This window comes from Lethenteron reissneri, chromosome 9, assembly GCF_015708825.2.
Source record: "Lethenteron reissneri isolate LAM-NWPU_2019-01 chromosome 9, ASM1570882v1, whole genome shotgun sequence".
NCBI classification, from domain to species: domain Eukaryota; kingdom Metazoa; phylum Chordata; class Hyperoartia; order Petromyzontiformes; family Petromyzontidae; genus Lethenteron; species Lethenteron reissneri.
The window spans coordinates 6,017,671-6,039,794 of NC_083787.1; the positions used below are offsets into that span (position 1 = coordinate 6,017,671).

Genomic DNA, 22,124 nt, shown 5'->3' on the forward strand with positions numbered 1-22,124 from the left:
ACCAGCCCCCCCCCCGTCCCACTACCACCAGCCCCCCCCCGTCCCACCACCACCAGCCCCCCCCCCGTCCCACCTCCACCAGCCCCCACCCCGTCCCACCTCCACCAGCCCCCCCCCCGTCCCACCACCACCAGCCCCCCCCCCGTCCCACCACCACCAGCCCCCCCCCCGTCCCACCTCCACCAGCCCCCCCCCGTCCCACCTCCACCAGCCCCCACCCCGTCCCACCTCCACCAGCCCCCCCCCCCGTCCCACCACCACCAGCCCCCAACACCCATAATCGCGATCTGTCGTTCTGCGGCTCCGGTGATGGGCTGCGTGAGATTGACCGCGAGCACTCCATGGAAACAGCTGCAGGGATGGGCCATTTCCTCCGGCCGTGAATTAGGAGTGGTAATTCGGCGCGGAGATTCATGACGATTTGCGTTTTTGTTGTTGTTATGACCGATTTCACTGCGAACCATTAGGCTTATCGCGTGCATGAAAAAAAAACATCGTACAATGGGTCTGCGGGTCATCGCTTTAACTGTCAATGAGTTCAAAATCCATCATCTTAGCGGCAGTGTGTGCCTTTCGAGTGTGTAGGCGGTGCGACCAAAAACTAAACTATTAAACTTTTTATTTATTTTACCAGGCAAGGCCCACTGAGCTACGTATTTCTTTTTCAAGAGTGACCTGGCCATCACAAATGATAGCCCAACGAAGTGGCTTATCGTGTGGAAATTTATAGTAGCAGCCAAATATTCCAAACGCGCGTTTCTAAATGTGGAGGGAAAACCCGGAGGACGCGGAGAAAAGTCCACGCGACCACGGGGAGAGAGAGACATACCAACTCCAAATATACAGTAGGCATCGTTGGGATCGGGATCGAACCCACGACCTCCTGTATACCAGGCGAGGTCATTAACATCTCCTAGCCACCGTGATGATGGTGAGAGAGAGACACGCAGACTCCAAATATACAGCAGCAGGCGTCAGGGTCGGAATCAAACCCACGACCTCCTGTACACCAGGCGAGGTCGTTAACATCTCCTAGCCACCGTGGTGCCCTACCCCGGGGCTCAGAAGCCACAGGAGGCCGAGGCGATGGGCTTCAAAGAGGGTGGGGGGACAGGAGGGGGGGGGGGGCCATTTAATTCCTTGCACCAAGGTCCCATGTGAACGACGCTCTGCCACTGAATCTTAGCCACGCGTCAATACACGAAGGACAGTTGAAAAGGTATCTAGAGCACGAAGCTCCACAAGGTCACACCAACCGACGATTGCCACGCTTTCAATGTTTTGGCTGCAACTTTCAATGAGCGTCAACAAATTGACTGGCCGTTAAAAAAACAAGCTTTACTTAAATACACAGCTCGCCGTTAGCCATATAGTGCACGTGACAACGTTTTATATCGTAATGATTTCGAGGTTGCACCTCGGTTTGCTTAAGGCAATCCTCGTGTAACGACATGTGTTCTGTACTTTTTGTTTTGTGGCACAAAGAGGCGTTTGCTGTAATATGGACACCACCGTTATTGTACGTACGTTGAACTTCTTTCGCACCGTACATAGCCAAGAGTGCTAATCGGAGGTGCGGGGGAAGGACAGCCACCCAGAATGCAACATCCACCGACCCGCACAGACCAGCGTGTCTGACCAGGATGGTCAAACAGATCCGAATGACCGACGCAGCCTGGGAAGGCGGAGGCCTCGATCCAGCAGTGGATCGTCAAAGACATTTACATCACGAGTACCTTTTAAAATCGAGGATTGCGTCATTGCTGGAGACTTGCTGCGCGTGTCAAGTCGATGTCTGCCTCATGAAAACTTCTCTCCAATGTGACAAACGAGACGGCCAAGCGTACAAAATACACCGTTGGTGCCAACACAAATATGTAACAGTGCAAGAATGAGATACTAAAAAAAAAATGTGCATCAATGTAATTAACCTTTTAATATCTGCTTTAATATAATGTACAAATAATTAAGTGTAATAATTACATTGTTGAAACGTCAGTGGTTACTAAAATATAATAATAAAAAAATTAAAGCTACAGGTCCGTAATTTTAACAACTCATTCACAACACTGTTTACATGTATATAAGCATTTCGTTTAAACGATGGTTTATTCCAGCAATAGCCTACAATTTATTCCCACTCGTGAGCACCACTTAGAAGCCACCACCCGATTGAGGAAAGCCACTCAAGTGAATGTTTCCCAGTCTCGTCTCTTCCATTCCTTGTCACGCCGTAGGCTCCATCGCTCTGGCCCAAATTGCCTTCTGAATAAGCCCTCCAATAGCATATTACTAAATGAAATCGCAATTCAAAAAGCCAGTGGATCATGCCTCATACGTACATGCGTTTGGCTGAATCATAATAAATTAGTTGTGTCAAAACAAAACAAATATAGCAAAGAGTTGTAAAAAAACTGACTCCCAAGGAGCGATTGCTGGTGGCAGTGATTGGGATATTTGGAATTAAAAAACATTGGGAATTCACTAAAACCCTTTTCTCTCAAAAGTACCACCACTACTACTATGAGGCTGAGCAATAATATTAAAAACACGTAGTCCCTTTAAATATTGTTTACTACTTGTCATAACTTCAATACAAACTTGCAATCATGCCCGTTCACAAAATAAAACAACATTTTCAAAATCACAAACATTGACGGAGTTGCACGACAGTTGGTAACGTCGTCAGCAATTCCTCGTTACAAAATGCTCCTGCAAAGTTCGCAAAATCTTTACTATCACGATAACGTCGTCAGCATTGAAAGTAATTAACGAAGGCCAACCGACGGAGGGTCGTCTGCATCTCGGCAGATTTATCACGCCCGCGTTGAGGGTAGCGTGGATAAAACACGAGCGCGACACCCCTTGCACTTTCAGCTGTGAATGTGTCTCAGGCTTCGCACGGATTTGTCACATCTCCTCCACTGGCGCTGTTTGATGCTGTTGATACTTGAGGGAGATATCCGCCAGCGAACAATAGTGTAGTGCGGAGACATTCCTGGTTTTATGCACTCAAATGCACGGACAAAACACTGACAAGATTTGTAATAAGGTGTAATTTTAAAATGAGGTCCCATGCTAAAATAGTCTCAGCCTCAGACACGTTGCGAATGGCCATAATATATAATCGTAGGACAACACAGTTGACTGACTTCTGTTTGACTCAAGGCATTAAGTGGGTGATCAGACACAGTGCCTACATGTAAATTACATTTAAAACGGCAGGTTTTTAAAAAGCGTCCACTGGGACCACAGTTCTCATCTGATCAAATGTCAACGTCACTCCCCGTTGGTCAATTTGAGGAATGCTAACGAGGAGCGGAGCCTTTTCACCATCTCGGCGACCCCACGGCAACTTGAAACGCTCACCGCGACGCCGAGACCGACGTTTCACCCCGAGGCAAGCCGAGCGTCGGCACTTCCGTCAGCGCGCGTTCTCAACGGCCGATCGTCAGTGCGGCCGTGCAGCTGGCGCCACTGCAATCGCCGCGTTCCAGCGAGCGCCGATTCGAGGCCGCGCCGACCGCATCGCACCGCTGGCTGTTCCAGCTTCTCCGCGGGGCGGCCGTGCCAACAAAGCCACCTTGCTGAACCGCTCAAAGAGCTTCCCGAGTTCCACCGCCGGCGAGTCCGGCTTCCGAGGGCCAGGGCCGTCAACGTTCAGCCGGTGCGGATGTAGCCGCTGGTGGTGATGGTGGCGGCGGCAGCGGCGGCGGCAACGGCGGTGGTTTCCCAGCTGCCGGTGTCCGGCAGCGTTCAGGGCTCTTCGTCCAGAGAGGACACGAGGAGACGCATGGCGACGGGGAGATGGTCGGTGAGCCCGGCCAGCTGGGTGATGAACGAGTACTCCTCCACCTCCTGGCACGGAGACCAACCGGGGGAGAAGGGGAGCGGTGGAGCGGTTCGTTCGTGCACTGATAAAAACCCCACAGGCTGAGTTTGGTTTCCGGCCACGGCGAACGTTCGTGGCGAGTGACATCCGAACTGGTTCTGAACCTCCCTGAGGATAATGCCGACTAGAAGTTAGTACCTCGTGCGATGGGGTCGGGGGAGTGATAGAGACGTCTGGGCGTTGCGCTCGCCACACCATCCCCCCCCCCCTCATGCGCCGTTCCATCCTTAAGTGTCTTGCTGACAGCACCTGCCCCAACAGTCTGTAGACTATATATGGCTGCGTTCACCACAACGCAACGTGAATCGTTGCATTGTGGCTGGCGCGATCGTCAACACGCGCGGTTACACACGTGGCGCGTGATGCAAGCGCGGGGGAGCACAGGATCTTGGCCTTTGATCGAAGTGGAACATCTGACGAGTGGAAATAACAAAAAAAAAACGGGCGAGTTCGCTTCGTTCGCGCCGTTGCAGGCAAAAATCAACGGGTGAACGTGCGCGTGTGGTTCCCGAAAGGGGCAGGGCAGCAGCGCCAAAGGAAGTGGCCTGCAATGGGGATGGCTGTGCGTGGCTGAATTATTAAAGCTTCACCCGAGCGGGCTCACTCGTTTATCATCCGCCCCATTTGCACATCGACGGAGCGTACGGCGCGGTGCATTATTTACAGCCCTGTCCACGTTAATCACCGCCTTTCTTGGCTCCTAATTATATCCGGTAATTCGATTCGCTTTATTTAAATTTTCTCTCTGGAAAGTGGCGGAATATCCAGGAAGGTGGTTGTTGCCTCTGCGGTTATTGTTTCTTGCCCACAGCAGCAACTGGTTTCTGCTGCTTACCTCCCGCACCACATCGGCACCATCGTGTTACCATGATTACAGCAGCCACTGACACGGGCGCTACCGCCACAATCACCGTCCAAAGTCAGATAGCGACTCCTACTCAAGGTTCAATATAATCCACTGCGGAGATGGAGCAATGACATCGGCACGCGTCTCAGGTGCTGGGTGGATCATTGCTTCGTAGGATCATGGGGACGGCGAGCGATGGTGGTGGAGGAGGGGGTGGCGATGGCTAGGGGTAGCCTTCATCCAGCGGTGGATAGATCAGGACTAATTATGATGGTTACTGAGGGAGGGAAGGAGTGTGTGGAGTGAGCGAGGGAGAGAAGATGCGAGGTGAGCGAGGGAGCGAAGTGAGTGAAGTGAGGGAGGGAGCAGGTGAGGGAGAGATGGAGCGAGCGAGCGAGGGAGCGAGAGAGGGAGCAAGGGGAGCGGAGGGAGGGGAGTAAAGTAAGCGAGAGAGGGAGAGAGACCAAGAAAGTGTGCGAGCGGAGCGAGTGAGTGAGCGTACCGTGCGGCACTCGAGCGAGCTCTCCTCCGTGTGCAGCATGTAGTCGAGACGTCGCCCGCTGCCCCGGAGCGGCACGGGACGGCCGCCCTGGTCGCAGCGCGGGCTCTTGCTGGACGGGAACACCAGGTAGCTCTTGCGGCCTTCCTCGTTCTCCAGCACCCTGCGGGCCGTGGGACGACAATGGAATTATGGAGTGTGTCGAGCGCGTAGGTTATCAAAGGATCGATCGCTCGATCGATCTTGATTTTGCGTTCCGCCATGAAGGAAATGATCGCCTCGACGGTGCTTTGCATGAACGTTGAAATTCACGGAAAAATACTGAAATGTTGGAAATAGTTGCATCGGAAAGAATAGCAAAACGATCATTTTAAAAGCGCTTTAAGAATCAGAAATGCAATTTAAATACATACAACTTCACAGCAGTTAAAGCAATACATATCAGATTAGGCACACTCAATCATGACACTTTGTAATATTAATCTAGTTTAGGTGCTACTCGCGAACACCACTTGCCCCGATAGTCTGTTAAAGGCTATATGGGGGGACCTTTGTCTTTGGATAGTAATTCAGGTTTATTCAACAAGATGCTCACTTCTGCAGGTTTTCTGGTGATGCGACCTCTTCGTCGTACAAGCCTTCCTGGTCCAGCAAGGTGCCTGTGGAAATCACAGCAGGGCCAATTTGCAACGAAACTTAAACAAATGGGTTTGTACGTATGCATGTTGAACTTCTTTTGGACCGTACGTAGCCAACCGTGCTAATCGGAGGTGCGGGGAAGGACAACAAACTCAACACAAAAAGCAGTTCATCACCACCATCATCATCATGACCCCCTACTTGTTCACACCTGAGTTTGGTTCCCAGCCAGGGCTAACATTAGTCGTGAACTATATACTGGTGTGTGTGTGTGATTGTGTGATTGTGGTGGTGGGTGTGTGTGGGGAGCAGTAGCGTAGCGGTGAGTGGGTTGTACTGGCCACCCAAGTTCGATATCCGCTCACGGCCAACACCTGTGACGATTATCTGAACCGATGCTGGGCCACCTCTAGGTCGGCTCTGATTAAAATAGTACCTGGTGCAGTGTTTAGTAAATATCGCTACTGGGGAGACAAAGGCGGCCAGGCGTGGTGCTGGCCACAGATCCCCTCGTGTGCCATGCCAGCCTTGATAGGCGCTCGCTAACAGCACTTGCCCCAGCAGTCTGTTAAGGCTACACGGTGGGGGGGGGGGGTCTTTGTGTGGTTACCCCTTACGATCCACGCTGTATGGGGAGACCCTCATCCAGCAGTGGATTGACTAACTCTCTGTATGACTGTCCATCTCGCGGTGGCGAGATGTTAACTGCCTCGCCTGGTATGCAGGAGGTCGTGGGTTCGATCTCGACCTCGATATATTTGGAGTTTGCGGTGTCTCTCTCCCCGTGATCGCGTGGATTTTTCTCCGGGTTCTCCAGGTTTTCCCCTCCACATTTAGAATCAACATCACGCTGTTTCGAGTATGTGGCTGCTACTATAAATGTCCGCGCGATTATAAGCCACTTCGTTGAGCCATCATTTGTGATACCAGGACGCTTCTGAAAAAAGAGCTATGTACAGTGAGGGAAAAAAGTATTTGATCCCCTGCTGATTTTGTACGTTTGCCCACTGACAAAGAAATGATCAGTCTATCATTTTAATGGTAGGTTTATTTGAACAGTGAGAGACAGAATAACAACAACAAAATCCAGAAAAACACATGTCAAAAATTTTATAAATTGATTTGCATTTTAATGAAGGAAATAAGTATTTGACCCCCTCTCAATCAGAAAGATTTCTGGCTCCCAGGTGTCTTTTATACAGGTAACGTGGGCCCTATCTGGTAAAATAAAAAAAAATGGTTTCTAATTTAAGTGTTGCCTGCATTTACACAGATCTCTGCTCACCGACTGCCCACGTCTTCTCCTCGCCGGGGCCCTGCCGGCACGGGTCGCGGTAGTGCGTGAAGAGCGGGTGGTGCTGCTCCAACTTGTCCTCTGTTGAACATCAAACAAGGAGGAGGATGATGATGATGACGACGGCAATAATGATTTTGATAAAATCATCATGATTTTGATAAAATCATCATCGATGATAACAATGCTGAGGTAGGTGGTGACATTGAGGACATTGCTGATGATTGTAAAAGTGGTGATGATCATTGATGATGATGATACTAAAATGCTGATCATGATAGTGAAAATGGTGGTGGTGATGATATGACTTTACAAGGTCCGTGTCATCATCATCGTCAAACATAACCTTCATAACCACCGCCATCATCATTGATGTTGTCAGCATCATCATCACCGCCATCATCATAATCACCTTCATCATCAGTTATCGATTTTTGTCAGCGTCGTCATCACCGCCACGTGCGTTTACTCATCAGCAATGCGAGCACCACCTGCCACTCGGTGCGTTGTTGTCGTCGTCGTGAGAGAGCCGCTATAACGAGACTGGGCCTCACGAGAGGAATACTCTATCGGAATTCCACCATTGGCTCAAGAGTAAAATATGGATGTCACTGCTGTTGATGCTCATTGGAGCAATGGGAACTGAATTATTGACCACTGTAGACTGGCGAAATAGATCGTAACTTTTTTGTTTATTTGGCAAAGTGCAGGGAAAAACCAATCGTTGACCGTTTAAAAATGCGTCACGGCTCAATTCATGGACCCATCATCATAACCTCCCCGAATACAGGTACTGTGCAGTATTTAGACACAACACCAATCCCACGTTGCATGTAATTCAACCCACGGATCGCTCTCTCAGAGTCGTGTCATAATCCAGTGTTTCTTCATTTCTGCATCGGTCCCCTCGACCACCCGCAGTCTGCCTTTCCGCAATCACCCATAATGTATAACCGCAATGCAGATTAAGCCACCGCACACTGCAACTGCTGCATCGTGGGGTGTTGCGACGAATGTAGTTGAGAAGATTCGACTGCCCCCATTGCACGGTATCGATATTATTGTGGTTTCATGTTTTTATTGTTTTTATTGTACTTCAACGAGAGCCCGGCACGGAGCATAAACCGCGACGGCACAAAGAGGAGCACAGAAACTCGACGGACAAAGATTCCAAAAGCTATGCTCCTGAATACAAAAAAAAGAAAGGTGGGGGAAAAGTTGGGATCACTGTCCCACCCAGGCAGGGGCCGCGTTTGGGATTGGACACGTCACTGTATCGAATTTAATATTTTTTAAATCGAATTCTGCCCACTCCGCAAACGCTGCGACGGATTGGCGCGGACGAGCGTGACCGCTAGTCCTCGTACAGTCCGCCGTGACGCGGAGTCGATGGCAAGCGTCGACAAAAGGGGGAAGGACCGGCAAAAATTGTCTGGTTCGCGCATAATCAGCTTTCCGTGTAAAATCCTGCATACATTTATTCTTGGTCTGGCCCGCGCCAAAGCCGCTGTGGTGGGTTGGGGGGCTCTCTTGGGCTGAAAAGCATTCGAGCTGACAGCTCTATTAAATATAAAAACAGCTCATCCCTTCAGAGTGCGCATTAAAGAGAGAATTACAGTCACAGGCCTGGCGGGCCAAATGCATCGACTCCACCAGCTCATGGGTTTTGATATTTTGCTTCCATAGGTGGCTCGTGATGGCCATGTCTGAGCACCGAGACAGCACAGCTGAAATTCTGGGTTTGTAATTATGCCAGAACAACAATTGCTCCTTGAATTACCCCTCGAATGTAAATGGGTCGCAATGCACAATTATTTCACGTTGAATATATTATGACCATATCACATTGAAACCGTAACTTATCCAGATTCGGCAGCATTTGGGCTAGCAGTGGGTCCTGTGGTACAGAGATGCTTAATTCGTGTAATGCTATGTTATAGTCATAGAGCTCTGTGGTTAGAGCACTCGACTCTCAATGAGAAGGTTGTGATTTAAAATCCCGATCAAGCGTTGAATTCGGGCCATCATCCTTACAAACAGTGGTGTAGTTTCGATTTAAAGCTTTCGTGACTGCAGGGATTCATATTCTTGGTTCTTTCGGTAAAGTCACGTAAAAGGGAAATAATAAAATAATAAAAAATAAAACAATAAAATCCTCACGACGTTTCGATTGCAACACAAGCAATCATCATCAGGTGTGAAAACCACAGCAAGAATTTTTTTGAAAAAAGTGGCTGTGGTTACTTTTGCTACTACGAGTATCCGGCACTGAAAGTACATATACATTTTATATCCAGCATGTCAATGCATCAAGTAAATTTAATTGGGATAAATGTCAGTTATTCTCACGAAATAAAAAAAAACTAATGAATTGCAAACCTGGCAATGGATGGAAATGCAACTTTAATTCTCTCCGTCACCTGACGCAGCCGACCCCACGCTTGTCCAGCTCGCACGACGCATAGACCAGCGGCGTGAAACCGTTTCCTTACTGAGGTCCGAATGAAAATAAAAACAATAAAGTTTCAAATCCCTTTTACAGGATAACCACGCGTGAACGCTCGCACGCCGCAGTAACAAATGTGAGTTCGCGCGCCAAACTTAGAAAACGTTCATCTTCTTGGTTCTTTCGGTAAAGTCACGTAGAAGGGAAGTAATAAAATAATAAAAATAAAACATAATAAAATAAAATAATTCTCACGACGATTCGGCTGCTTGCGTTGTAGCCGAAACGTCGTGAGAATTATTTTATTTTATTATGTTTTATTTTTATTATTTTATTACTTCCCTTCTACGTGACTTTACCGAAAGAACCAAGAAGATGAATCCCTGCAGTCACGAAAGCTTTAAATCGAAAATTAGAAAACGTTGCCATGTTTAGCATATTTCGCTCTCGTACCCAATTGGTGCAGCTAAGACGCCAAGCAGTGGCAGGTAAATGTTGTTCGCAGCGTCTCTCAAAGCGGGAGTCGTCTTGTGGCCACAAGCCACTTGGAAATGAAGTTCGGCTGGGCTACCCGATTATCCGAGCAATCGATTACTCTCGCGATTATTGATTCCGCTGCTGGGTTTGATTACTCGACTAATCCGATAACAGGAAAAATACAAGAGGGCAACAAAAGTCTCCCCTCTCTTCCCACGTGCGCTGCTGTTGTGGGCTGTAATGAGCATGCCCAGCTGCATTTGCCTTGCCAGTGCTGATGTTTACACACCGCGTCGGGTACCCATACGACTGAGTGGACCGAGAGGAGGCCCAGGACAGGTTATTTGTCACTGACCTATGCAACCGTGACTGTAACTAAGACCTGAACCATCGCAGGACACCCATGAAGTAGAGCCTCACAGCTTATTGGGCCCTCTCTGCTGAAATAAATGAGCGGAAATGTAATTAGGGTCACTGAGTTTGTAGCACAGTAAGCCAAGCACTGTGCCACCACTCTCCACACCCCGTTACACAATGATAAAGATCCCCCGTATAGCCTGTAACAGACTGTTGGGGCGAGTGCTGTTAGCGAGCACACGAGGGGGTGGGTGGCCAACACCACGCTCGGCCGCCTTTGTCTCCCCAGTGGCGATGTTTACACATAGCACGAGGTACTCATTTTAGGCTGAGTCGACCTAGGGGAGGCCTAGGAACGGTTCAGACAATCGTCACTGATGGTGTTGGCCGTGAGTGGGAATCGAACTCGGGTCTCCGGGTTCGTAGCGCAGCGCACACGCAGACAACAAAGATCCCCCGTATAGCCTTAAGAGACTGTAGGGGCAAGTGCTGTTAGCGAGCACCTATGAAGGCCGGCACGGCACACGAGGGGGTGGGTGGCCAACACCACGCCCGGCCGCCTTTGTCTCCCTAGCGGCGATGTTTACACATCGCACTAGGTACTCATTTTAGGTTGAGTCGACCTAGGGGACGCCCGGGACCGGTTATGATAATCGTCACTCATGTTGGCCGTGAGCGGGAATCGAACACGGGTCTCTGGGTTCGTAGCGCAGCGCGCTAACCGCTGTAGACACACACGTGCACCTTCGCAGTTCCGAGGCAAATTCAAATTCAACGAGCGGCTCACGATGCCACGATTTCCCACGTGGCCGGAGCTTTTGTGAAGCATTATGAAAATGACCACGGCGTGTGACAGGTGCCGCGGGATTCGCCTCGCCGCGCCGTGCGGTTTTTCTCACTTAATAACGAGCGAGCGACACACTTTGTTTTTTTTTGGGTAACCTTTCAAAAACACCGCGCGTCCTACTAGCGCGGAGCGCGGTGCATCTTCGCACGTCTCGTCATCACGATGACGGATGATGTTTTGCTGAAACTTGAATCGTTTCTGGGACAAAGAGAAGGAGCGGCTTAAGAAAGGAATGTTGATAGGAACCTTGATATGTCAATGTGAATGTGTGAACTGAACACGTCCGAGTACATACAATATTGTACGTGAAAATCCTCTCTTTGCCCAGGAGAAAGCCTTGCCGAGTCTAAAAGCCATCTTTTAGGAGGGTCGTGCATTATGATGTTTGGCATATTGCTTTAATGAGTGTTTGGCACCTTGGAAGGAAACCAGAGTACTGTACCTGGAAAAAAAGTAATTGAAGTAGGGGGAGTGGGGGGGGCAGGATTATGCTCAAAGCGCCACACAGATGGAATCAAGGATCCACTTGCTATAATACCATCTCCCAGCAGTCCTTTAGCAACCCAAGCTTCTAATGACTGCCATTTCCAGCTCGGCTCCAATATAAGTACCAATCAGGCTCACACCAACTTAGCGTCCGTGATCTTGTTACATCGGGAGCATTCAGGGTTTGTCGTGGGCACGATGCAAAACGTTATCACCGCTTTCCACGCCTTGCTCGTCCAATTTATTCTGACCTTCCAACGATCTTTGGGGTGCCGCGGTGGCGAGATGTTTACTACATTGCCTGGTCTGCAGGAAGTCGTGGGTTCGATCCTGACCCTGGCACTTGTATATTTTGAGTTTGCATGTTCTCTCCGTGGTCGTGTGGATTTTTCTCCGGGTTCTCCGTTTTTTTCCTCCACGTTTAGAATCAACGTCACGCGTTTAGAGCATTTGACTGCTTCTATAAATCCCCAAGTGATGATGAGCCACTTCGTTGAGCTATCAGTTGTGGCCAGGTTGCTTCTGAAAAAGAGCTGTATAGCTCATTGGGCCTTACCTCGTAAAATAAAAAAAATGTTAAGTTCCTCTCCCGTACCCTTTCTCACTCTCCTGGCCCCGGCTTGCTGAGCAGAACCCTCACGTGAGAGACAAGCCCATTTAATGGCTGACTGCCTCAACTCAATCACTTAAAACTGCAAGACACAAAATTGTAAAAATTTCCATCTGTGTTAATAGTACAAAGCAGAGCAAATCAAGTTGTGTGTCACAGATAAAATGTTGTGCCCCTTTCGGAGTAAATATCCCCCCCCCCCATGCTTTAAAACCACTGGATTATAATGAAACACGCTTCTGACTCGGACACAGCGGCCGGACAGAGGGTGAACACACTGGTGGTGGGAGACGTGGCGGTGGGAGAAGCAGTTGGGGAGTGGTGGGAGTGAATGTATTTTATAATCTTTATCGAGAGCAAAAATATTTGGTGGTACTGCTGCGTTGGCAGCGGTGCCCAAGCACAACCAACAAACAAACACACTCTCGTCAATAGCAACACTGTGGACTTTGAAGGGGAAAAAGAAAGGGGCGATTCCCCGAAACACCACCGATTAGATTTTTCCTTTTTAAGGCCACAGTGCTATTGACGAGTATGTTGAGGTTTCTTTTGTTACAATGAGCAGGTCGGGATTTAGAAGAAGATGTTTCTCCTTAATGCCCCATCAGCCCAATCGGCCCCATTGGCTGGATGAAGCCTCACCCGGTCCCCCCCCCCCGCCCCGCCCCCCCAGTCCACGATTGCTATGGAGCTTTGTTTGACCATACTTCACCATGCCGCTTTGATTAGTGACACAACCTACATTCCGTACCTATTGAAAAAACCTCCTAGCTCAGCAGGCGTGGCACGAGGACACCTGCGATCTATCCCAGCGGTGGCCGGTCGGTCAGTCGGTAATCTTCGGGAGCGGGGCGAGCATTTGATCACCGAGCATTGCTCCACCCGCAGACCGCTCATCCTTCCTCCCCCGTCGCACCGACTGACCTCTCATGTGTTTGGTCCGCCTCTCGATCGCGTCGTTAGCAGCGCGCTCGCTCACTCACCCATGGAACAGTTGTCGAAGTTGAGGTCGCCGCACATGACGTCGAAGAGGACGATGTCGCGGCTGGCGGGGCTGCCCGCCGCCTCGCCGCTGCACTCCTTGCGGAACTCGGCCTGCCACTGCACCAGCAGGTCCAGCTGCTCGCACCGCACCGACGCGTGGCCTGCTGGCCGCCGCACGGACACGGCGTCACGCACACGATGGACGCACGGCGGCACCACCACGACATCGAATACCGTCTCTCGCAAGCAATGGACATTCCGCGCGTGCCCTGGACTGCACGCCACAGACGCACGGCGTCGCGCTGCGTGCATCGTACATGGCGCGACGTGTCGCCCCACGCACGTAGAGCTACCGTTCCATTTTTCACCAAATGCGTATATTCGCATGCACCGTTACCCTCGTCGTCATCATTGTCATCGCCATTGCTGGGCGAAGGCCTCTCCTAACCACCGCCATCTCTCACACTTGTGCGGTGTAATAACGCACCTCGTACTTCACGCGTCATTGCATCTCGCGTGCCATTAACTCGCACTGCACATCAGAATTGCGAAGATGGGCGGTGAATCTGCGTTCAGCTTTGCCACCTTCTTCCAATTGTGTTATCGGAATCAGGCCACGAGATGAATCATTTCGATTCGGATTTCTCGTAGTGAGCGGCGCACTCACTCGTGGCACAGAATTACGCGTGGGCCACCGCCCTTCTCGACGCCCCTGCAATCAACGCGTGTTCCTTCTGTCCACATCAAACTGAAATATTTAATGCCCAGACCTGGAACAGTGAAAAGGGCGTTACATTTCATGGTCCTTTTTGTGCAATCACGAGTAACAGGGCTGAAAGCATCAACTCGCTGAGCCGGTTTAATCACAAGATGCTGAAACACAGATTTGTAACCCATGATCTCGGTGGGGCAAGCTCAGTGCTCTGACGATAGCACGAGACCCCTGAGCGGCCCAATCACCCCGGCCATGGAGTGGCATAACAATCAACGAGCACGAACAGCATAGACGCCGGGTTACGAAGGGGTGGGTGGTCAAATGAGACATGAGGCCCCATTGAATAATTCCCAGTACCAGGGCCCATGCCAACCAAAGCTACGCCACTGCCACCGCGCACATCTGTGGGTGCATTTGAATTCGAGGCGGCTGCAGTGCACTCTCATGCTCACCAGGCTGGGCTGATGTCATCATTTGCCTTGGTGGGGATTAAGGTGTGTGGGCGTCCTTTGATTTAGTGTCGCCCGCCCACAGCCCGGTCGATAGCCGAGGGGACGCTCAATTTGTGGGAATAACAAACGGGGAAGTCAACTCGGTGCGGTTCATCCGTCGTTTGCTTAACCAGGGGCAACGTTCTATCCCGTACAGATGGAAACAGATGACGATTAGACCACTTGCAGTACTGCCTTCTCCTGGCAAGCCAGAGTATGGCACCTCTTCGACGCATCAGGGAAGCGAGTTTCACAACATTTGTTGCGATCCACCAGCCCTCCGTCGTGCTGGATTTCCCGCACCCCTGGTTCGCATGGTTGGCTACGTAGGGTGCGAAAGAAGTTTAGCATATGTACATACGTACGTACAGGCAAGGGCAACGCTGAGATGCAGGGAGGTTCTGCGTGATCGTACCAGGGCCGGTGCCTTGGGGCGCTTGTGGGCCCCGTAGCATCCAATGTCCCTTTTGGGCCACCACCCAAGTTCACTCTTTCTTAGCGGCGCGTCACCGTTACGGTGGCCCTCGCCCCCCCCCGCCCCCCACAGCGGGTCTGCTGTCCCCCCCCCCCCATCCGTGGAGCTGGAACCAAGCCTTGACCTTATAACGACGAGAACGTTGTTATGCTATTAATTTCATGATGAATGAGTTGAGGGTTATTTGCTAAATGTTAGATGCTGTCTATGATATATACACGCAGGGCATGAGTTAATTTATAGTGGAATGTTATTGTTGTGCTACAATGTTAATATTTGCTCGGAATGAATTTTACGTTACGCGTTTTTTTGCGTTATTTCATTCACGATGCAGCTCAAGCCGCCTGGCTGTTATGGCAACGTGGAATTTGATGACATTGGGTTTCGCAATGACACAACAGATGGAGAGACGTGCATCTTCGGCACGCGGGGACAAAGGTAATAGATGGCCTTCGTGACCCAAGGACGAAAATTATGTCCTTGCATCTCTCGAATGCCAAGTTTCCTCGCGTCGAACGCAAACATTAATCGCAGCTTCCCATTCCGCCGTGCGAACCTAAGTAAATGATGATGCTCATCAGCATTCTATTGGACCCGGGACATGAATCAGGTTGAACACAGACACTGCACTGCACGTAATGGTTACGCGTTTAAAAATACATGCCGTTCATGTTCACATTTGAAATTATAGATGGCCGCGGGCCCACCGGGCTACATTGAAGTGAGGCAACGGTTGAATTCAAATCGTGGACACTTTAATTTTTGAACGACGTTTCGCTGTCATCGGAGACCAGCGATCTTCACGTAGAGTTCAGATTTTTCGGTCATATTCAGTTTGTGGCACTGCCCTCTGCTCCACCAAAGTGGCTTTCCACCTCTACACCGGTAAGGACAGGACCTTTCTCGGACGGAGTCTCTTCAAATATACAGGCGACCCTGACGCCTGCTGTATGTTTGGAGTTTGCATGTTCTCCCCGTGGTCGCGTGGATTTTTTTTTATCCAGGTCCTCCCGTTTTTCCCTCCACATTTATAAACGTGCGTTTAAAGTATTTGGCTGGCATACATTTCCACGTGATAAGCCACTATGTTGAGCTGTCAACTGTGGCCAGGTTGGTTCTGAAAAAGAGCTAAATAGTTCAGTGGGCCTTACCTAGTAAAATAAAAAGTTTATATATTTTTGTTTATCTTGCGTGCTTTGACATTCCTTTCTCAGAACACCTATTGTGCCAGGATATTTGTATAAATGTTGTTAAATTCATAGGTGGCACCAGCATGTTCGTCCAGGTCGCCTCTTGTGTTTTTCCTTTCTTTATTTCGGGCGCGTTTTGGTTATATCCCTCCCTCCCTCCCCTTGTCATTCCGTCTCCCTTAAAGTAAGAAAAGCTACCCTTACCCCTTTCGGTAGTGTCCCGCCTGGTTTGGGGCAGCTCCCCATATTTCTATCCACCGCTTTTTATAACCGGTTTAGTTTATGTTGACGGTGTGTACGCGCGTCACAACACAACGCAACGGGCCCACGCACTTCCTCAATGAAAAACAATAATCGGTGGCAGCTACACTGGCCACAAGACCACACACTTGTGAATGAACTCTGCGGAGTCCTTCTCAGAGCGGTAGTGCAGTCGCCCGCTCCCCCCCCCCTCCACCCCCCCCCAAAATGTTTAGACAGCAGCTGTTGTGCACCATAGAAGGGTTTTGAAATGTAAAAAATTAAAATAGCAAATAAATAACAAACGTTTTACATAAACCGTTCATCGTACTTTGTCGCTTCCAAAACGTTCATCCGGGTGCACTGCCGGGTTAGATGCCACATAGTTTGCGAGTCTGCTGTCTTGGGGAATGGGTTTTCCTGGAGTGCAACGACGTGGACGTTTCCTCGATGTAAACACGTGGCGAGCACGCCACACTTGGCACGCGAGAGGCCTTCCACGTTGAGCTGATGCACTCAGAGTGCAGGACCCACTCTGCTCCTGAAGCTATCGCCACATGGCTCACAGACTTAAACCCGGACGTATAATGTGCACGTACTTGACTTACGCTCGATGAAGAAGTGTTAGAGTTAGCGCTAGGGCGAGTGTTAGGGTTAGCGAAAGCGTGAGGGATAAGCGTGAGTGTTAAGAGTATGGGTTAGTGTAAGGGTAAGCGTTGAGGTCAGGGTGCTTAGTGTTCGCGTGAGCATCAGTGCGAGTGTCGTCGTGAGTGTTGGTGCCACGTGCCGCGTTGCGCGCCACACGAACCTTCGGTCGCCTGCGTGTGCGTGCACGAGACGAACCCCACGAGCCGGCGCTCCTGAGGAGTGGTCCCAACCTGAACCTGCACGCGCACCACCACCACCATCACTACCACTGTCACCACCACCATCACCACCACTGTCACCACCACCACCGTCACCACCACCATCACTGTCACCACCACCATCACTGTCACCACCACCACCATCACTGTCACCACCACCACCGTCACCACCACCATCACTGTCACCACCACCATCATCACTACCACCATCATCACCATCACCACCACTGTCACCATCACTGTCACCACCACCATCACTGTCACCACCATCATCACCACCACCATCACCATCATCACCACCATCATCATCACCACCATCATCATCACCATCACCATCATCACCACCACCAACACCATCACCAACACCATCACCACACCATCACCATCATCACCACCATCATCACCATCACCACCATCACTGTCACCACCACCACCACCATCACCACCACGGTCACCATCATCACCATCATCACCATCACCACCATCACCACCACCATCATCACCACCATCACCACCACCATCCCCATTACCACCATCACCACCACCACCATCGTCACCACCACCAGTCACGAACCACCAAAATACAAAGATCCCCCGTATAGCCTAAACATACTGCTGGGGCAAGTGCTGTTAGCAAGCACTTATAAAGGCCAGCACGGCAAACGAGGGGGTAGGTGGCCAGCACCAAGCCTGGCCGCCTTTGTCTCCCTAGTGGCGATTTTTACTCACCGCACCAGGTACTCATTTGAGGCTGAGTGGACTTAGGTCAGGCCCAGTACCGGTTCAAATAATCCTCACTGGTGGTGGCCGTGAGCGGGAAATGTTGCCGGGCTCGTAGCGCAGCGCGCTAACCGCTGCACTATTGCTCCCCACCTCACCAACCACCACCACCACCATTGTCACCACAACCATCTTCACTACCACCATTGTCACCACAACCATCATCACTACCACCATTGTCACCACAACCATCATCACTACCACCTATACCATCGACTATAACAATCATCACCATTGCCAGCACCCGAAGTTCATGCTCAGGCTGTCTCGCCCAGCCTTCTATTAGCACAGCGGAGCAAAGAGGGCATTTGTACAAAGCATTGTAAACAGAAAAACAGTAAGACCTCTTTCGTTCAGAAGCTTTGCAAGGTGTGGTAGAAATTTAACATACAAATTCTAATCATTAGCATTGCTGTTGCTAATTGTAAGAATTAATTAAGCAGACAACATATCTTCTTCATGCCCTTCCTGTCCCCCACAAGGCCGTCTAGGAGTGCAACATTTCATTGGTGACATACAAAAAAACATTTCATTGGTGAAATAGAATCAAACTCTGGAGCGGTTTTCAACATACAGTGTTCCATCAGCAGAGTCAGGCTTGTTTGTAACATGTATGTATATATGTATGTCGTACTCAGATTGTAAATGTTGTGGCTTGGCTCCCCAACACACCAGTGTGCTGTACTAGTGACGAATTGGCACGTTCTGTTTACGTGACAACCCTCACTAGTTGGCTGTGTCGGGTGGTGGCGGGTTTTAACGACACATTTATATATTTTCGCGATCTAACCCAGAAAAAGCTTTATTATGGATATGTATGTATGTTGAATTTCTTTTGCACCGTACGGACAACAAACAAACTAAACAGTAAAACAAAAATGAGTTTTCAATCCAGATTTAAAAGTGCATCGCTCCCAGTGGCTCCCTAAAGTCGGAAGGAAGAGCTTTCCAGACGGCCGCAGAAGCGCACCAGGTAGACCATTACGCAATGTGCAATCGAGTGAACACTTACCAGTGAATCATTGGTTTTTTACCCTTCTATCTGGCAACAAAACTGACACCTTTTTTACAAGGAGTCATGTTTGCATAGACCACAATACCTGCAGTCATAATGCAAACAAAAAACATAACTCTGTATGCACTGATGGTGGTGGTGATGGTGATGGTAAAAAAGGTGTCAGTTTTGTTGCCAGATAGAAGGGTAAAAAAACTATTATAATTTTTTAACTGGCAAATGAGGTTCCAATGACTTACCAGTCAACTTAACTCAGTGCTACGCGCTGGGGTGGATTCCTTCATGCAGATGGAGACATTACACTGAGGTCAACCTCATAGGCGAGGGCCAGCAAAGATCCAGTGCCTCCCCTACGATGAGAAGCAGCAGCGGCGGCGGCGGCGGCGTTGATCCGAGTGTGTTGCAGCTACAATAACCACTGTCGGTCAATGAACAACGAGACCTCTGGCCTAGCCAAATCTCTCCCGAGTGGATCATTTGTCTGACGTTTTCTTTTTGCGAGCGCGGGTATCGGAGCCTCGCCAGTCCTGGTGGGACATACCGTGTCAACCCACCACGCGGTTTACCCCGGTATTCTTGTAACAGGTAAATCGAATCGTCAGGTCCATACGGTGTTACAAGCCGTTTCAATACGGACAAAAACATTGTTTTGTGTCTATTTGTTTGTGTTTCTCGCTCGCGATGGGACTTTGTAGGATGAACGCTGAGATTTATAAGGGCACGGGGTGACCAATACGGTCTGAATTGGTTTGTAATAAGGTAAGGGCACCGATAAGGGATTGACAGGTATCCGACGATGACAACCACACCCCGTCAGCAAGGGGCGAACTCTGACAGTGTGTGGCCTTAGTGCATTGGTAGTTACGAGTACAATGTACAATGTGTGTATGTAGAACTTCTTTCGCACCGTACGCAGCAAACCGCGCTAATCGGAGGTGCGAGTGTTGAACGCGCGCATGCACGTTGCGTGGACACGTCAAATGGGACAAAACGCTTGGCTTGACGGCCAGTAATCTCGCGCTTGTTTATCTTGAGCTTGGACACGATCTCGATTGACCCATCAGTCCTGTACTAGGAGTCGATCCTAATGTGCAGTGTCGTCAATTATCATTCCACTCGACGCATCTGCTGCTCCTCCTCCTCCCCAACCCCTCTATGTACATAATGCTAATCAAAGTAGAGGTCAGAGATTATGTAATCAGGGCGGATTATCGTTGCCGACCCTTTCTGTAATCCACCTACAGTAGAGAACGTAAACGCGTGGCTTGTGGCGGATTGAGTGTCGACGAGGCTTCGGGCGCAGGGGGATTGATCGTACGTACGCGCGTGTGTGTGTGTACGTGTGCGTGTGTGTGTACGTGTGTGTGTGTACGTGTGTGTGTGTACGTGTGCGTGTGTGTGTGTGTGCGTGTGTGTACGTATGCGTGTGTACGTGTGTGTGTGTGTGTACGTGGTGTGTGTGTGTGTACGTATGTGTGTGCGTGTGTGTGTACGTGTGTGTGTACGTATGTGTGTACGTGTGCGTGTGTACGTGTGTGTGTGTGTACGTGTGTGTGTGTGTACGTGTGTGTGTGTGTGTACGTGTGTGTGTGTGTACGTGTGTGTGTGTGTACGTGTGTGTGTGTGTACGTGTGTGTGTGTACGTGTGTGTGTACGTGGTGTGTGTGTGTACGTGGTGTGTGTGTGTGTACGTGTGTGTGTGTGTACGTGTGTGTGTGTGTACGTGGTGTGTGTGTACGTGGTGTGTGTGTGTGTACGTGGTGTGTGTGTGTGTACGTGTGTGTGTGTGTACGTGTGTGTGTGTGTGCGTGTGGGGAGCGATAGTGCAGCGGTTAGCGCGCTGCGCTATGAACCCGGCGACACGGGTTCGATTCCCGCTCACTGCCAACATCAGTGACAATTATCTGAACCGGTCCCGGGCCTCCCCTAGGTCGACTCAGCCTCAAATGAGTACCTGGTGCGGTGTGTAAACATTGCCACTAGGGAGACAAAGGCGGTCGGGCGTGGTGCTGGCCACCCACCCCCTCGTGTACCGTTTCGGCCTTCATAGGTGCTCGCTAACAGCACTTGCCACTACAGTCTGTTAAGGCTACACGGGGGATCTTTTGTGTGTGCGTGTGTTCAGTCGGTCGAAAATAATCTCACGTCACTCGGCTGGAGTTATCGGGCGGCGATCGTCTCATCTGTCGATCTGTGATGAGATAATTCCACGTGTCTATGGCCGGGAGCAGCCTGCTCACGTGTCCGGCGTGGCTGAGTTTCGGCCCAGTCAGAATCACAATCTTTATTTACGCCGGAGGAATCCGATGAGCTATGAAGCTCTTCTTTTCCACAGATGTCCAGTAAGGGGCGGGTCAGAATGTTACAAACAACAAACAGGACAAAAACACGATAGGAATGCCAAGCATAGGAAAGGTAAGCAAATCACTTAAAAAAATATATTTTACAAACTAAACTATTTCTATCTTACCAGGTAAAGCCCACCGAGCCAATGAGCTTAGTTTTGAGACGCGACGTGGTCACAAACGATGGCCCAACGAGGTGGCTCATCGCGTGGAAATGTATGAGCAGCCAAAATAACCCAAATAATCTAAACGCGAGTCAATGCTCCCGTTGCCACACGTGGCAGTTCCATGGGTCGGCAGCGGTGGCGCGTTCACCACTCGCTGCAGAGGTTCGCGGTGTGAAACCAGCGGCCGCGCTGGTTAATACTGCGGTCGGACTGACCGTAATAACAATATACCGCTACGCTCGCCGTCTTCTTCGCGGTGGACGTTGAAGAATCCCGCGATGTCATTCGCGAAAAGAAGAGGCCATACCGTGGCCGGAGCCATCGTTCGAGTGTTTCAAATTCGAAAAATCACCTAGAAATCACTAAATTGGGATTATATAGAGCAACCATCGCTGCTGACTAGGAACAACTTGGCAGGGCCCTCCTGAAAACGAGTCATGAGAGTTTACCAGCCTTTCTTGA

The 22,124-nt window shown here is 50.1% G+C and overlaps 1 protein-coding gene across 7 annotated transcripts in view; it reads right to left on the bottom strand.

The window, feature by feature from the left end:
• Positions 1-288: 288 nt before the first annotated feature.
• SMPD3 (sphingomyelin phosphodiesterase 3) overlaps positions 289-22,124 on the bottom strand; it is a 99,154-nt gene continuing 77,318 nt past the window's right edge. For 6 of the 7 annotated variants that reach the window (XM_061548772.1, XM_061548768.1, XM_061548769.1 and 3 more), the window contains exons 3-8: positions 17,298-17,373; positions 13,378-13,542; positions 7,163-7,252; positions 5,834-5,897; positions 5,242-5,401; positions 289-3,858 (exon numbers count right to left, since the gene is read on the bottom strand). In XM_061548772.1, the coding sequence (XP_061404756.1) occupies positions 3,757-3,858; positions 5,242-5,401; positions 5,834-5,897; positions 7,163-7,252; positions 13,378-13,542; positions 17,298-17,373 (657 nt within the window). In that variant the 3' untranslated portion in view covers positions 289-3,756. The remainder of the gene's footprint in view (positions 3,859-5,241; positions 5,402-5,833; positions 5,898-7,162; positions 7,253-13,377; positions 13,543-17,297; positions 17,374-22,124) is intronic. The other variant, XM_061548773.1, reaches the window with a different exon arrangement.